Consider the following 18947-nt stretch of genomic DNA (forward strand, 5'->3'; position numbering starts at 1 on the left):
CTGCTTATTGTAGTACTCAATTGTAATGTCTCTGTAGTTGAGAAAGGATAATTGCAAAAGCTATTGTTCAACTTTGGCTAATAAATGGTCATTTTCCCTTGGGTCAATTAATTATTCTTGCAAACCAATCAAGATGTATTACACTTTAACATTTTTAAAAATTGATTTCAAAATCAAATGAAACTATTTGGAAGATTTCTTAACAGTTTAGAAAATATTGTTAGAGTTTTTTCACAAGATACGTACATCTTTGAAGACAAAAACCACGTCATAAAACATTTCCAAGCAGAAATTTGAATAATGTTCTGTATTTTGATCTCTGTCGTTTAATAAGCAGTTACTTTCTCACTCATTGTAAAAATATCACCTTTACTTTGAAGGGATGGAATAAGAGTGTTCCCTTGGTTGGCTGACTGCCTGATTTGCAATCTGCTAGGTGGCAAGTTACACAGTCACTTGTTTTACAAAAAGGATCAACAAATTTGACTTTTCATTTTAAAAAAGTTTCACCCATTTTTAAATTCAACAGCTTTTTACAATCTTTGCTGAGAGATAACCAAAGAAGTTCTTGTGATTCAAATGATTTTCATGATCACTCATCACGTTACAGAGTACTATAAAGAGTCAATAAAAACTAGTCAGGTTTTTATAAAAATTGTACCATCCTGAAGCATTCTTCACACATATGACATCAACTTCTGTGTTACTATAGACTAAGGATGATGTACCAGAAAAATGCAAAGAATTTTACAAGTAACATCCATATACTCACCACCTAGACTCTGCAACTGCCATTTTATTACTATTATACTATTATAACAGGCTTCCCCTGTGGCTCAGCTGGTAAAGAACCTGCCTGCCAATGCAGGAGACACAGGTTCTATCCCTGGGTCAGGAAGATCTCCTGCAGAAAGAAATGGCAACCCACTCCAGTATTCTTGCCTGGGAAATCCCATGGACAGAGGAGCCTGGAGGGGTATAGTCTACTAATGGGGTCAAAAAGAGTTGGACACGACTGAGTGTGCATGCATATATACATATATTTATACTATTGTACAGTCTACTAATACACTTGACTTCCCTGGCGGCTCAGACAGTAAAGCATGTGTCTACCATGTGGGAGACCTGGGTTCAATCCCTGGGTCAGGAAGATTCCCTGGAGAAGGAAATGGCACCCCATTCCAGTACTCTTGCCTAGAAAATCCCATGGACAGAGGAGCCTGGTGTCCATGGGGTCGCAAAGAGTCGGACACGACTGAGCAACTTCACTTTCACTTTCACTAATACACTAGACTATCCATCAATCCATTCATTCGTCAGTCCATCTTAGATGTTTTTAAATGTATTTCAAAGTAAGTCAGAGACATAAATATACTTTCCCCTAAAAGTTTGATGTGTGTATCATTAACCTGAATTTAGTAAGTATGATTCTTTTTTCTTTTACGGTAAATTTTCCACACAATGAAATGCCCAGATCGTGAGTGTTTCATTTGATGAACTGTAGCAAATGTATATATATGTAAGCAATCCAAACCCCTATCAGGTCAGAACAAGAATATTACTGCCAGGAAATTCCCTCATAAACATTGTTTTATATTTAAGAAGTCATTTATTTTTGAGAATATATCTTCCTTGATATATCTTCACTTTTGTGGCTTAAAAATAATTTAGTTCATGTATCTCATTACTGAAACAGAATCTAGCTAAGAAGATAATCTGGGCCCTATTAGAAACTTCTGTACTTTAACTGTCTAGCATCTTTCCTCAATGAATAATTTGCTTTAATCCTTAATGCTTCACATCATTGGCAATGATTTCCAGCTGAAAGTATTTATTCCTAAAAGAATCCATGTAAGTTATTCCATGTTGCTTCCCCTGTCTTATGTCATCCATTTTAACAGAAGAACAGTTCAGTTCAGTTCAGTCGCTCAGTCGTGTCCGACTCTCTGCAACCCCATGAACCGCAGCATGCCAGCCCTCCCTGTCCATCACCAACTCCCAGAGTCCACCCGAAACCATGTCCATTGAAGGGTATCCCTAATGTTATTAAAAATGTATTGCATTTGGTCTTTTGTTATTAAGAAAACCCAAAAGAGGCTTTTAAATATCTAACATTAATTTTACTGAAATTTGTCTAGATACTGAATATGTGTCACATGACCTTAAACATGACTGAAAAACTTGTGAATGTTTGTCTTTCTGTGACGTATGTTTCTTAACAATGGCTTCTTACTATCACTATTTCAAGGAACAAAATACCAGAGAAAGTTTCATTATTAACAATAATGGAGATAATTCCATATCAAATTGTTTTCTAATTCCAAATTTTGCGGATGTCTTTACAAATGAGATTAGACTGTCACTGATTTTTACTTCATTAATCGTAGGAGAGTTCTCACCTCTGACTTTTACATACATGTGGTTCATTTCTACTCACATTATTAGTATTGCCTTCAATATATAGTTTTTTTGCAGGAATCTTTTTATGCCATTTGTCTGTTTTGCGAGATTTGATTTAGCTAAATCCATAAATTGACCTAACTAGACCCATGTAGGACTATAAGTGAGTGAAGTGAAGTCGTTCAGTCATGTCCGACTCTGCGACCCCATGGACTGTAGTCCACCAGGCTCCTCCATCCATGGAATTTTCTAGGCAAGAGTATTGGAATGGGTTGCCATTTCCTTCTCCAGGGGATCTTCCCAACCCAGGGATCGAACCCAGGTCTCCTTCATTGCAGGCAGACGCTTTACTGTCTGAGCCACCAGGGAATCCCAACATGTAGGACTATAATCTACCCCAACATGTTGAAAATAAAGATATAAACAAGGTGTCTCTGTCAACCTTCTGTACCTTTTCCTCATGGATTATTACCTGACACGTGACAGTATAAGATAGGGATCAAGTGAGGATGCCGTATGTTAAATGTCAATTAAGGTTTATTTTATGTTTTAGATGTAACACCAATAAAAATTCTAGTATTTTCTTCCCATAACCTAATGGGCCATGCTACATACTCTCCTTTGGAGACTGGCAGTTTTGAAGACCCCAAAACACTTTTCATTGACTTTTTTATCATCATCAAAAACAATATGGATCAAATTAACTGCCAGATATCAGAGCAAAGGAAATATTCATAAATAAACTTGAAAGTGGATCCTGAAGGTGAGAAATGATAGCTCTTCAGAGTGTTAACCAATGGAGGAATAAACGACTTCCTTTCAATATACACTATCTACCTAACCAGTTTCAGATATGTCCTAGAAATATACAAGGCTGTATATTGTCACCCTGCTTATTTAACTTATATGCAGAGTACATCATGAGAAACACTAGGCTGGAGGAAGCACAAGCTGGACTCAAGATTGCCAGGAGAAATATCAATAACCTCAGATATGCAGACGACACCACCCTAATGGCAGAAAGTGAAGAGAAACTCAAAAGCCTCTTGATGAAAGTGAAAGAGGAGAGTGAAAAAGTTGGCTTAAAGCTCAACATTCAGAAAACGAAGATCATGGCATCTGATCCCATCACTTCATGGGAAATAGATGGGGAAACAGTGTCAGACTTTATTTTTTTGGGCTCCAAAATCACTGCAGATGGTGACTGCAGCCATGAAATTAAAAAACGCTTACTCCTTGCAAGAAAAGTTATGACCAACCTAGACAGCATATTAAAAAGCAAAGATATCACTTTGTCAACAAAAGTCCGTCTAGTCAAGACTATGGTTTTTCCAGTGGTCATGTATGGATGTGAGAGTTGGACTATAAAGAAAGCTGAGTGCCAAAGAAATGATGCTTTTGAACTGTGGTGTTGGAGAAGACTCTTGCGAGTCCCTTGGACTGCAAGGAGATCCAACCAGTCCATCCTAGAGGAGGTCAGTCCTGGGTGTTCATTGGAAGGACTGATGTTGAAGCTGAAACTCCAATACTTTGGCCACCTGATGGGAACAGCTGACTCATTTGAAAAGACCCTGATGCTGGGAAAGATTGAGGGCAGGAGGAGAAGGGGACAACAGAGGATGAGATGGTTGGATGGCATCACTGACTCAATGGACATGGGTTTGGGTAGACTCTGGGAGTTGGTGACGGACAGGGAGGCCTGGTGTGCTGTGGTTCACGGGGTCACAAAGAGTCAGACACGACCAAACTACTGAACTAAACTGAAAGATTTAATTAGATCTTTAGATATGTTCTGAGATTTAATGAGCTTAAACCTATGAAATACTTTTAATATTTAGTGGAAAGGTGAAGCAAGCCCTCAACTTAAAAACATTTTTTAAGATGTTATATGTGAAAATATTTAGTAAAGTATAAAATACCATGAAAATGTAAGGTAATATCTTATCATTTCATCTTCAAAGAAAACATGTTTTTAAAAATTCTGAAGTTAAATGAGCACAACTGGCATTTTACCTGCTTCATTATTTTTATGTACTGATTCAGTACAGTCTTGAGAAAAGTAGAACATTACGTGGATAACATAAGATTTTGGGGTTCATCTGGTTTTCTATGTTTGCTTTACTTCGCTTTCAAATTTGAATATTAACATTTTCTTTAAGTAAACTATAATAAATAATTGCTAATTCTTTAGCAATTTCAGATCCTTTTCATATATTTTTCCTCTCTTTCTAGCCTCAAAAAATATGCTGTTCGCAATTTTTAAAGGTTGGCTAGAGTTAAATTTCATTATTTTTTCAAGTTTACTTAGTGGGTTAAAACATTTCAACATTAATAATTTTTAGCTTCAGATAGTTTAGCTCTGACTTCTAGCAGCCAAACCACAAAATTTCAAATTGTGTTCAGTTCCCAGGTTCAGCTCCAATGGTGGTCAGAAACAGCAGACATGCCAAACCAGAATAGTCTAAGTGATTGCTTCTTGGAAACTCAGAGTGAATACAGCATTTACACACAGAAGGTACTGGTAAAATACGATTAGCTTCGTATAGTTAGAGCCTGAGTTTCAACAATCCTGCCTGAGAAATGTAAAAGAACAGAAAGGAAACATCGAGTAGTAAAGATCACTAGAATATCAACAAAGAAGCAAATACTAGCAATTGCTTTAAAGGGGAAAGAATTATTACCAAGAAAAGTCTAATTGTGCATGCGTGTGTGTTCAGTTGTGTCTGACTCTTTGCGACGCCATGGACTGGAGCCCACCAGCCTCCTCTGTCCATGGGATTCTTCAGGCTAGTATACCGGGGTGGGTTGCCATTTTCCTCCTCCAGGGGATCTTCCGTCCCAGAAATCGAACCTAAGACTCCTGTGTCTGCTGCATTGGCAGGCAGATTCTTACCACTGAGCCACCCAAGAAGCCCAGTTTAACTGTACTGAAGTGAAAATGAAGCCTAGTCACTTTAGTCTCAAAAGAGAACAAGCAGTAGAGATGAATGTGAAACCCAGACCTAGTAGGACCCAAAATCTTGAATGTGGGGGAGAGTTCCTCCACATTCAAGATGAGGTCAAGAGGATGGGTCAATCCACCAAGCCAATATTTTGCAGAGAAAATTTAAGGACTGCCTGGTTCTGATCTGAGAAATGAGCATGTGGAAACGTTACATCATCTTTTTAATGGCCTCCTTCCCCAGCATCCAACTACCTGTCTCCATATGCTCTACGATTAGGCAGAAATACAATTAGGTTTTCAAACCTAAAGAATTCTTTTTTAAAATCACTCTTTGAATCCCAAAGTAAACAAAAAGCAAACAATCTCAGAACAGTCAGGCAGCTGTTTGCCTTGTGAAAGAAACTTTCATCTTTAAAGTTATTTTATATCAACAAGTGGAAGCTTTTATACTTTAAATTCTCTCCACAACTCTCTCTTACTCCATACTGACAACTGCTGTTTTTAAAGTAAATGGAAAGGTAAGGGGAAAAAAGAAGGCAGGGTAACAGAGTAGAAAAAGAAAACAAGAGGACATGAAAATGACAAGTACCCCAAGATTCACATTAAAAAAAAAAGTGTCAAAACATTACCATGTGTAAAATAGATAGCCAATGGGAATTTGCTGTATGACTCAGGGAACTCAAATAGGAGCTCTGAATCAACCTTGAGGGGTGGGATGGGAGGGAGATGGGAGGAAGGTTCAAGAGGGAGGGGACATATGTATACCTATGGCTGATTCATGTTGATGTTGACAGAAAACAACAAAATTCTGTAAAGCAATTATCCTTCATAAATTTTAAAAATAAAACTTAAAAAAAAATTTAACAATCATATAATATGTGCCATATAAAAGACTTTATGAAACCTTTATGGAGAAAGATACTTATTTCTAAATCAGGAAATGAGTGACGAATTAGGAACAATGATTCAATCAACCACATATGCTAAACTCCTGTCTTAGAACAGAGGCCTGGTTATCTTGCCTTTCAAAACACAGGGCAGGATAAACAAATCTTGTCAGCAGATGATGTTCCAGGAATGCAGATTAGAAATCTCTCCCTAGTTTTCCTACTGCTGCTGCTGCATGTGGAACAGACCAGAACCTGACTGCAGCTTGAAAAAGAGATGAGACCCACCCTGACCGACCTACAGACCCCTGAGCAAGAAAAATGACTGTCTGCTGCTGTTGTAAGCAGAGTAAGCAGCCAAAATTGACTGATAAAGTATGTATGTCTTATATTTCATTGTTTATGCATTTCTATACATGCCAAGACCTTTGTGGACACTTGAATTTACAAGCCTTGACTTATTGTCTCCTGTAATCTTAGACAGCCCACCCAGTCAACGAGAAACAAGCAGAACTGTTCTAAGGAAAGATAAGGAAGCCAAAAGAGGAGTCTGGCATTCTGCCTCTACCTTTTAGGGACAGAAGAGTGGTCACCTCCAAAGCAAAACTGCCCCCTTCGAGGAGGACACCTGGTCTTCTTAAATCATGAACAAAGCATAGAAACGACTCAGGAAACACAAATAATGTAGACATGTGCCACATTGTTTCTCATTATTTAGAGCAAGGATCTGGGTATAATCATTTTTCTTAAATGTTATAAAGATTTGGCGGTGCTTCACAGGTTTACCCGTCCAGAGGTACTCTCCAACCAACATATGCAGATGCCATACCTCTTTTCATCGACGTGAGTTTGGACCAGTTTTCTATTCCTATAATCTCTGGATTACAATATAAAAATACCTTTTTTTAATGATCCCTTTAAATACAACCTTTAATTTTACCTAATTATATCAGCATCTTTATCATGCATTCTCAGCAAGGGTGACAGTGACCTCAAGGGCAAAACTTGGTTTTGATCACGGAAGAAAGATGTTACTCTCTTTTCCTTATAAAGCACAGATCTACATACAGTACATAAACAGATATATAGTATATCTACATGAAACAGGAGGGAAGGGGGCAGGGCACAACCTTTTAAAGAATGACAGAACATGACAAAGACTGGTTAGAACTAACCAGGTCCAAGAGGGTAGATGAGCCAACTTCCAGCAGACCTTGAGTCTCATTATGTGCTCATGGTAATATCAGTTAAGTTGCTCAGTCATGTCCCACTCTTTGCAACCACAGACTGCAGCACAGCAGACTTCCCTGTCTATCACCAACTCTTGGAGCTTGCTCAAGCTCATGTCCACAAAGTCGGCAATGCCATCCAACCATCTCATCCTCTGTCATCCCCTTCTCCTCCTGGTAAAAGAACATGCTAAACGACACACCCACCAGCACCATAACAGTTCTGAGGCCAACCACAGAAGGTCAAAAAGTGGGTGGTGGCCCAATACCTGGAAACCCCCACCCCTTCCACAAAATAATTGGAATAATCCCTGACTCATTAGCCTATGAAATTATTCAGCCCATAAAAACTACCCACATCATGTTTTGAGGCTCTCTTGCTCTCTCTGAGATGGTCCACACACTGTCTGTGGAGTGTGTTTCTCTCTAAATAAAGCCACTTCTTAACCTATCGTTTTGTCTCTAAATTCTTTCATGACAAAGCAAGAACCTTAAATTCACCAGCAACAATTAAAATCTTGAGTGGGGGTGGAAATGTTATTGGGGGGAAAAATGACTAAAAAGCTCCTTAAGGGGTGGTAATGAACAAAGATTGAGAAACGCTGATCTGATCTATATTACCTCATATGAGAAGGCTACCATTACACGGTCTGATCTCCACATAACATAAATATTTAAAGTTTAAACTTCAAACATATCTTCCCTACCAATACTGTCATAATAGATGTAGAATTATCTGCTTATATATTCCATAAGTAAGGGATTTGATGTTCTCTGGGAATGAGACAAAGCCCTGTAGCTCACTTCCATTAGTGATTCAGCACAGTTGGTTTCCCTTTGATTTCTCCTCTGCTGCTTCTGCCTTTGGCATGAGTAGCGCTTCTCTAATTCCACTTTTAATCTTGGTACTGTAGCTGAACGTACACAGATTCAGGGCAGTTCACATAAATCAAAACTGATGATAAATAAATTAGGTTGTTTTGAAGTCAGAGTCAGGAAAGAGCAGCTATAAAAGTGACAGCAGAATGTTTCCAGATTTATTCTTCCTCCCTCAAGTCATCCTTAGGCCTGGTCGAAGTTTATTCAACTAGATGCCTTACATCTTATCTTCACCAGATCTAACTTCTACCTGATATCTGGGATGCTAGGTTTGAACTTTTCACCAGAAACAAAGATCCAGCAACACAACTAGTTAGACATCTCCTCTGAGATCTGCATGAGTTCTCTATTGCTATATAACAATTAACCACAAACTAGCAGCTTTAAAACAATCCTGTTTATTATCTCACAGTTCTATAGGTCAGGGAGCTGCTTTAAAGGCATCTTCATCTTCCCCACCTCCAGGCAAGTTTTCAGATGATGGCAGCCTCAGCCAACTTCTTGATTGTAATCTCCTAAGACACCAGAACTGAAAACAGCCAGCTAAGCTTCTCCTGAATTCCTGACTCAGAAACTGTGTGAGATAATAAACATTTATTAATGTGTTTAGCCACTAAGTTTTGGAATGGTTCGTTAAACAGCAGTTTAACACAGTTCTATACATCTGTAGATATAGAATCAGAGAGGAACGACTTTAAAACTTATGAGAAAAAAAACTCCTAAAATAATTGCTGATGTTTATTAATAAAGAAATCAATTAGGTAGAAAAATCATATTTCTTAAATGTACTATTTTGATAATTTGAAGAAACCAAATGGCATACAAATGAAAATAAATACCGTACTACGGAAGAGCAGTAACATTAAAAGTTACTGAAGTTTGGCTTATTCCAAGACCAAAGAGTCTGAGAGTGAAGGAGAGGCAGCAGGAACCAAAACATTAGAGTAAATAAGTGCTTAAAAATAAATAAATGAAAACAAATTCATTCATTCAGTTAATATTTACTATGTACCTTCTACATATGCTAATTGGAGAGGGAAATGGCAACTCACTCCAGTATTCTTGCCTGGGAAATCTCATAGACAGAGGAGCCTGGCAGGCTACCATCGATGGGGTTGCAAGATTCGAACATTACTGAACAACTAAACCACCACTACCACATGTGTTAATATTGTAGATGTAAAAATAAGAAGAAAAAGACAATTCCTGCCCACTTGGAATTTATTCTCCAATGAGGAAGACATACAGTAACTAATCACACAAACAGTAAAACTGTAACAGTGAGAAGTACTTACATAGAAGAACCATAGAACATGTCAGTTCTCAAGGAATATACAACAATTCTGTTGATTTAAACATAATCAAATAGGCTCAAAATATTCAAAATAACAGAACTACAAGTAAATTCGCTAACGATATAATGGACTATTTTAACAACCTTCTCTGGATTAGTATTAGGTCGGGTTGAAGAAAAAAATCAGCAAAGATAAAGAAGAGTTGCACAACCCAAATTCCAAGTTTAACTTAATTGTCATAAGCAGAACACTAAATCATTAGAGAATAATCATTCTTCTCATGCACACTTAGGACACTTACAAAAGTTAATCACGTTAATCCTTAAAACAAGAAAAATTCCAAGAATCAGTATCACACAAAATTCTTTGACTAAAATGCAAATAAGCTAGCAATCTAATTAAAATGTGAAAGAAAATTTAATTAAATAATTTAGATTTTCAAAAATTCCAAAAAGAATCATGAGTGAAAGAAGTAATTATAATGAAAAATTTTAAACACTATGAGAACTAAATAAAAATGAAAATACTTCATCACACACACACAAAAAGAATGCAACAGCTCAGAGTAAAAAGAAGAAAAACTGAAAATTATGAATTAAATGTGTAATTTAATAAGTTGGAGGGAGGGGGAGAAGAATCCCAGAAAAATACAATTAGATAGAGGGAGATAAGAAAGAAACAGAAATCACTTAAGTAGAAGACAGAGAAAAGATAGAAAACCAACAAAGAACCAAGAGTAAAAGCACAGTTCTTTGAAAAGACTACAAAATACTCAAACATCTGACCAGGTCTTTTTAAAAGGAAGGGAAAGAGAAGACAAAGAAGTAACAGTAGAAATGAAAACAGGGCGAGGGGGTAGAAACACATTCAAACAAGATTTAAAGATGAGAATACAATGAAAAACTTTATGACAATAAATTTTAAAACTTAAAATGGGCAAATCTCTAAAAATATCATTCAGTAAAACTACTTAAAAAGAAATAAAAAACCTGAATAGTCCTTTAATCATTAAAGGAATTTATTTCATTGTTTTAATTTTCCCACAGGGAAAATACTAAGATCAGACACTTTTCCAGGAAACTTATATCAAATTTTCAAGAAACAATGTACAAACTATTATAGTACATAAAAAAGAGAAGATATTCCACAAATCATTCTATCAAATAGCTCAAAATAGATCACAGAAAAAAAAAAAAAAAACTCAAAATAGACCACAGACTGTATGCAAAACCTAAATATAAAACTCTAGAAAAAGATTTGGCAAAAATCTTTGTGTGCCTGGCCAGACAAAAAAAATTTACAGAGTTGACACCAAGTATAAAGGAAAAAACCAACAGACTAGACTACAAAATTTAAAACTTCACAAGCTGCCATTAAGAAAATAAGGAGAGAAGCCATAGATTGGACTGCAAATTATGTATCTGATAAAAGACTTGTATCCAGAGTATACAAAGAACTCACAACTGAGTAACAAGAAAACAACCAATTTAAAAACAGGCAAAAGATTGGAACAGATATTTCATTTCTAAAAAACATACAAATGGTTATAAGTGCATGAACAGGAGTTCAATGTCATCAGTCACTGGGAAAAGACAAATTAAAACCACAATGAATACTACTAACATTCACTAGAATAGTTAAAATGATAAACAATACTAAGTGTTGGTGAGGATATGGAGAAATAAACTATCATGCACTGCAGGTGAGAATGTAAAATGGCACAGCCACTCCAGAAAGCAAATTTGGCAGTTGCTTAAAAAACTAAACATACACCTAGCATATGATCTAGCCATTCCACTCCTAGGAATCTAACCAAGAGAAATAAAATCCGACATCCACACAAAGACACGTCATATTCCCGACAGAAAAAACTATAAACAATCCAAGTGAACATCAACTAACAGTTGGATAAACAAAATGTGTTATAACCATACCATGGAATAACATTAATGTTGCTGTTCAGTCGCCCAGTTGTGTCCGACTCTTTGCAACCCCATGGACTATAGCACACCAGGCCTCTCTGTCTCTCACCATCTCCCAAAGTTTGCCCAAGTTCATGTTCATTGTATCCGTGATGCCATCTAGCCATCTCATCCTCTGAAACCCTCTTCTCCTGCCCTCCATCTTTCCCAGCATCAGGGACTTTCCCAGTGAGTCAGCTGTTCATATCACATCACCAAAATACTAGAGTTTCAGCTTTAGAATCAGTTCTTCCAACGAGTATTCAGGGTTGATTTCCCTTAAGATTGACTGGTTTGATTTCCTTGCTGTCCAAGGGACTCTCAGGAGTCTTCTCCAGCACCACAGTTCAAAGGCAACAATTTTTCAGTGCTCTGCCTTCTTTACAGTCCAGCTCTCATAACCATACATGACCACTGGGAAGACCACAGCCTTGACTATATGGACCTTTGTCAGCAGAGTAATGTCTCTCTTCTCAATACACTGTCTAGGTTTGTCATAGCTTTCCTGTCAAGAAGCAAACGTCTTCTGATTTCATGGCTACAGTCACCAGAGTGATTTTAGAGCCCAAGATCAGCAAATTTGTCACTGTTTCTACCTTTCCCCCCTCTATTTGCCATGAAATAATGAGGTCAGATGCCATGATCTTAGTTTTTTTTAGTATTTAGTTTTAAGCTGACTTTTTCACTCTCCTACTTCACCCTCATCAAGAGGCTCTTTAGTTTCTCTTTGCTTTCTGCCATTAGGGTGGTATCATCTGCATATCTGAGGTTGTTGATATTTCTCCCTCTTCTCTTGGTTCCAGCTTGTAACTCATCCAGCCTGGCATTTCTCATGATGTGCTCACCGTATAGATTAAACAAACAGGGTGACAGCAGACAGCCCTGTCATCCTCCTTTCTCAATCTTGAACCAATCAGTTGTTCCATACAGGGTTCTAACTGTTGCTTCTTGACCTGCATACAGGTTTCTCAGGAAACCGGTAAGATGGTCTGGTAATCCCATCTCTTTAAGAGCTTTCAACAATTTATTATGATCCACACAGACAAAGGCTTTGGTGTAGTCAATGAAACAGAGGTAGATGTTTTTCTGGAATTTCCTAGCTTTCTCTATAATCCAGTGAATGTTAGCAGTTTGATCTCTGGTTCCTCTTACTTTCTAAACCCAGCTTGGACATCTGGAAGTTCTTGATTCGCATAATGCTGAAGACCAGCATGCAAGATTTTAAGCATGACCTTACTAGCATGGGAGATGAGTACAACTGTCCGACGGTTAGCACATTCTTTAGCACTACCCTTCTTGAGAACTGGGATGAGGATTGACCTTTTCCAGTCCTGTGGCTGGAGTGATATTAATATTACTCAACAATTAAAAGGAACAACCTTCTGATACATGTTGCTACTGCTGCTAAGTCACTTCAGTCGTGTCCGACTCTGTGCGACCCCATAGACAGCAGCCCACCAGGCTTCCCCGTCCCTGGGATTCTCCAGGCAAGAACACTGGAGTGGGTTGCCATTTCCTTCTCCAATGCATGAAAGTGAAAAGTGAAAGTGAAGTCGCTCAGTTGTGTCCGACTCTAGCGACCCCATGGACTGCAGCCCACCAGGCTCCTCCGTCCATGGGATTTTCCAGGCAAAAGTACTGGAGTGGGGTGCCACTGCCTGCCAATGCCAAGAGGCACCCAATGTCTCCTTCGGGAACCGAGCAGAAATGGGCAAAGCGTGTTACAACATGAATGAACCTTAAAAACATCATGCTATGTGAAAAAAAACAAACACAAAAGACTATATATTATACAATTCCATTTAAATGAAATGTTTAGAAAAGGCAAATTTATAGAGACACCAAGTAGATCAGTGGATGCCTAGGGCTGAGAATGGGAGTAGGGATTAACTATAAATGGGCACGAGGGAATGTTTTAGGATAATGAAAATGTTCTAAAAGTGGATTGTGGTGATGACTTACTATAAATCCCCTAATACAATGGAATTATACAGTTACAAACATTGACTTTCATAGTATTTAAGTTGTACATTAATAAAATTACTTTTTAAATAGCCAAATGATTTATTAAAAAAAAAAAAAAGAAATTGAAGCTCATTAGTAATCAGGAAAATGAAAACAAAGACAGGCAGAAATTAAGAAGTCAGATAATACCAAGGCAAGATATGGAGCAAGAAGTATTCATGCACATCACTGGTGGGAAATTAAACAGGCACAACCACTCTGGAAAATAATTTGTCCTGATTCTGCAGAGTTACCTATGTACATACTCTATAACTAGCCATTACTCCAAGGCAAATACCCTCAACAGGGACCAGACAGTAAATATATTAGGTGTTTCAGACCGTGAGATCTCCGTCACAAGTACCTCGACTCTGTCTTGTATCTCAAACAAAGCCACAGACAAAATGTAAACAAATGAACATAGCTGTGTGACAATAAAACTTTATTTACAAAAAATAGGCAGCTAGCCAGATTTGACCACTAGGAAGTAGTTTGCCAATCCCTGCTATAGAGAAATATTTGTACATGTGACCCAGGAGACATGTACAACACTTTTCATAGGACTTATTTATACTAGCAGGAAACTGGAAACAAGCCAAATGTTCATTCACAGAAAAAAGGATCAAAAAAAAAAAAAAGGCCAGGAGTATGATATAGCAATGAAAGTGAATTATATTCTGGCTACTTGCAACAACATGGATAAATCTTACAAAATAATATTAAGTGGAAAAAGCAATTCATAGAAGAGATATGCTATGATTTAATCATCAATATATGATGTAACAGAGCTCAAAAAGCAAAACTAAATAAAATGCTACATTTCCTATGTACATGGGTGATTAAAAAAAAAACTACAGGTAAAGTAAACACTGGGGAAAAAAGCATAGGAATGGTAGAATCACTGGGCTGTACACCTGACACTAATATTGATATATCGTTAAGTCAATTCTCAACGATATTCAACTATATCGTAACTAATTCAACTATATTGTAAATAATTGAAGTATTCAACTATACTTCAATTTTAAAAAACTACAAGAATGGCAGAAATTCAGGATGGAAGTTACCTCCCAACAGAAAGCCAAAGATAGGATCAGGGAGGAGCCCACAGTTAATTTCAATGATTTTGGTATTCTGGGGTTTATATTGGGGTCACAGGCTCATAAATGTTTATAATTTATACATGCAGGAAGTATTTAATCTTGTATACAGAAGATATATATTAAATTTTATTTTTAATAAAAGGTAAACAATCTCTGTAATCAGCTGAAAAGTCCCAAAAAAGACTGCAGAGGCTACCTGTGGATGGAACAGAAAGTAAAGAACTTGCCACTAATAAGCAATCAGGGTATTTATATTCCATGCCATCCTATCAGATCACGAAAACACAACTCAGGGCTTGTAACTACCTCTTGAATTCGAAAAGAATTGATAAAAGCTACATGAAAAAGTTGAGAAAGGTCCGTCTAGTCAAAGCTATGGTTTTTCCAGTAGTCACATACAGATGTGAGAGGTGGACTATAAAGAAAGCTGAGCACCGAAGAATAGATGCTTTTGAACTGTGGTGCTGGAGAAGACTCTTGAAAGTCCCTTGGACTGCAAGGAGATCAAACCAGTCAATCCTAAAAGAAATCAGTCTTGAGTATTCATTGGAAGGACTGATGTTGAAGCTGAAACTCCAACACTTTGGCCACCTGATGGCGAAGAATTGACTCACTGGAAAAGACCCTGATGCTGGGAAAGGTTGAAGGCAGGAAGAGAAGGGGATGACAGAGGATGAGATGGTTGGATGGCATCACTGACTCAATGGACATGAGTCTGAGTGAGCTCTGGGAGTTGGTGATGGACAAGGAAGCTTGGCGTGCTGCAGTCCATGGGGTCACAAAGAGTCAGACACGACTGAGTGACTGAAACTGACTGATGTGAAAAAGTATTGAAAACTACACCAAAACTTAAAAACATAAAAAAGTATTTGTTGGTTAATCATCTTGAAGTTCAATTTTTTGTTATCTAAATAAGTAAGTTTATAACTATGGCTCACAATTGTTATAAAACTTTTTTTTCATAGACCTATTTCAAGAAAGATCTAGAGTGCAAAGATTATGGAAGATAGGATTCTGGCACCATCTGGTGGCAGTGCACTGCAACAGCAGATTCCAATTTCTTTTTAAGATCAACTCTTTTACTGGTTCATTTACTAGGCAAAGAACACATATTTTTAAATCTTTCTTGGAAGTCAGGAAATAAAACAAGGCTTACTATCTAAAACAGGTTCTCTATCTTCCAAGAAAAATATCTACAGTTAAATTTATGCCTATCACAATGCTTTGAGCATCTACTCTTATTAAAAGTTTGATTCACGCATCTATGCCCCTAGAACTCTCAGGCAAGGAGGCCCTCAGGACTGCACTGGTAAACACAGCCTATGGAGTCACCACATCAGGACCAGTAAGCACATCAATGCAGTTTTCAGGGAAAAAACCTGTTGTTGTTTTAAAATATCCTCAAATTCTTGACACTCCATTCAAAACGTAGAGCTTAATGTGCCTTTCCTTGAACATGGACTGGACTTAATGACCTGCTTCTAAAGAGAAGAAAGTGGCAGAAATGATGGTGTGTAACATACAAAGCTAAATCATCAAAGGAATGGCCATTTCCATCTTGCCTGGGGGAGTCAGACATCATGCCACGAGGAGACTGAGGCAGCCTGCAGGGAGCTCTCCAGGGGAGAATCATGACCTCCTGCCAACAACCAGCACCAACCTGCCCCTTCGCACCCCTCGCCAGTATCTGCAAGCTAAGCCAGTCCCAAAGAAACAGAAATCACTGTTTACTGTCGTGGAAGCCACTTAGTTTGTGGGTAGTTTGTTATGTAACAATAAATAACTAACACAACAACTGATTACTTCCTAGAACCAAATTTTATCTTTAACAGGGAGTAAAAATAGCTCATTTCAGCATAATACTAAAATTTACCTGCACATTAATAAAATTTCAAATTTTCCTTCCTAATACACTAAATAGGGATCCTGTTCTAATTCCCCCCGAATTGTTTCCTATTATTTCATAATATTCAATTTCTAATTCAGAGGAACAACCACCCAAGTAGATTTCAGTCAGTCAGCAAAGATTTTTAGAACATCTTCCTTTTGGTATACTACACTAGTACCACCAGGGACTGAGTGGAGAACCCTGCCCTTGAGGTACTTACAATTTAGATTAGTATTCATGACATAATTTATATATCTTAATTATATTTTTTCCCCTGATTCTGAAGGTTCTAGGTCAATGTTAGAAGGTTTGGAAAGTGTCTTCTTTACCTCTGTGAGGGATCCACAAGCTACACCACCATGCAGGGCTTCATCCAAAGCAGACAGGGTTGTAGACAAAAATGCTGATGAGTGAGCAGCACACCTCTGTGTCTTTATCTCATAAGCCTGATCAAAGAAAAAGTTAAGTTCTTTTCAACCTCCATATTTATTCAAAAACATAAGCCAACTCCAAATTCAAATTTTAGCAGGTAGAACCCAATTCATGTTTTTTTCCTTCTATTATTTATTCTACAACTATTTACTCTGTACCATGGACTGTACTGGGCTTCCCTTGTGGCTCAGCTGGTAAAGAATCCACCTGCAATGTGGGAGACCTGGGTTCGATCCCTGGGTTGGGAAGATCCCCTGGAGAAGGGAAAGGCTACCCACGCCAGTATTCTGGCCTGGAGAATTCCACGGAGTGTATAGTCCATGGGGTCGCAAAGAGTCGGACATGACTGACCAACTTGCACTTCACATGGACTGTGCTAAATTTGAAGGCTGTGATATAAAAGACAGAGCCCCTACCCTCACAGGACTTATAGCCAACTAGAGACTATGAAACCAGGACTAGAAAGTAGGCAATTACAATACAGTTAAACACAAGCTACTGTGATAGGGCAAGTGGAGACTGGCAAGTGGATTTGTCCAGGTCAAATCACCTGATCTGGATTTTGTGATCAAGGGAAGATCTGGATGTCTGAGCTAAAACCTGAAAAGGCTATGAGATGGGCAAAGGAAATGTGCATGTTCCTGCCAAAGAGACAAGAATGTAGGAAGAGAGGTCAAGGAGCAAGAAATAAGAAGTGGAAACTAAGGGAAATTGCAAAAAAGAAAGAGGTGATTTAGAATGGCTGAAAGATGGAGCATGGTCGTGAGATGGCATGGCAAACGATGAGGCTGGAGAAATAAGCAGGGTCTGCATCAGATGAACCTTGCTGAAGTGTAGCATGTAGGCTGAGAGCAACAGGGAGTGACATGATCAAGCTACCATTTCAAACCAAGCTTGGTATGTGAAGAACAGCCTGAAAGCACGTGGTGTGGACTAAGATACGGCCCCTCAAAAGAAAGCCGTATCAAATCCTTGGAACCTGTGATGTCACCTTAGTTGGAAAAAGGGTCTTTCCAGATGTGGTTGACGTGATTACATACCTACCGGCAATGTGTAAGAATCTCTAACATTAAAAATTACTAGTATTAAGTTGCCCAAATAAACTGAGGTCAAGCCACAGAATTATAATTATTCATTCACTCATTCATTCAACAAATACAAATTAATTGCCTACTGCATGCTATATAATATGATAAGCTCTGGGAATAGAGTGGTAAACCAAATAGATATAGTTTCTACCCACTTACAGCTTACAATTTAATAAATCTGGTCTCAAATCCAAGCTCTTCTGCCTCTATGAGGACACAGGAGACCAACATATTAATACAGGGTCAGCCAAAAACTTTTATCAGCAACTCCACCAGTTTTCTTCTTCGGTGGCTGCTTCTCAGATCCATCGTTGTCTGATCTGATCTTTTAATGCTGACTGACTCGGGACTTGGCCTCGGGCACACTTACTCTCTTACTGTGCATACTTTCTCAGCAATCTCCCATCCATTTTCATGGTTTTGACTACCATATTCATTCCGATGACTCCCTAGTGCACACTATCCTTCAAGCTTAGGTCCACATATTTAACTGCCTACTTCACATATTCATTCAGTGTTTCATAAGTGCCTAAATTCAACAAGTACTAACAAAACCATGATCTGCCTCCCTCAAACCTGATCCTCTTCCAATATTCCTTATCTCAGGAAATGGTACCATCCCGTCTCTTAGAGCAAAATCAAGGAACCAAGGAATCTCTGACCTTTCCTGTACCTCACCACCTCCCACAGACAAATCATCACCAAATCCTATTCATGCTGCCTCCTACATATCGCTCACAGTAACTGACATTATACCATTGGCATTAACACATGGACACTAATAGTCCATGTCACAATCTGTCTGGAGTATGGTCACAGATACCTAACTAGTCCACA

The 18947-nt window shown here is 38.1% G+C and overlaps 1 protein-coding gene across 34 annotated transcripts in view; it reads right to left on the minus strand.

Moving 5' to 3' along the window:
• The window catches only part of RAD51B (RAD51 paralog B), a 738822-nt gene that overhangs the window by 710946 nt on the left and 8929 nt on the right, over nt 1–18947 (minus strand). For 32 of the 34 annotated variants that reach the window (XR_015134112.1, XR_015134116.1, XR_015134113.1 and 29 more), the window contains exon 4: nt 16920–17036. The exons of the other annotated variants lie outside the window; for them this stretch is intronic. Coding sequence is in view for 22 of the 32 variants with exons in the window: in XM_086320092.1 (XP_086176218.1) it covers nt 16920–17036 (117 nt within the window). In the remaining 10 variants the exon portion in view is untranslated. The remainder of the gene's footprint in view (nt 1–16919; nt 17037–18947) is intronic. 34 annotated transcript variants of the gene reach the window in all.

Source organism: Bos grunniens, chromosome 10 (genome assembly GCF_055505025.1).
Source record: "Bos grunniens cultivar Pamir isolate PY7600 chromosome 10, Bosgru_T2T1.0, whole genome shotgun sequence".
Lineage (NCBI taxonomy): Eukaryota > Metazoa > Chordata > Mammalia > Artiodactyla > Bovidae > Bos > Bos grunniens.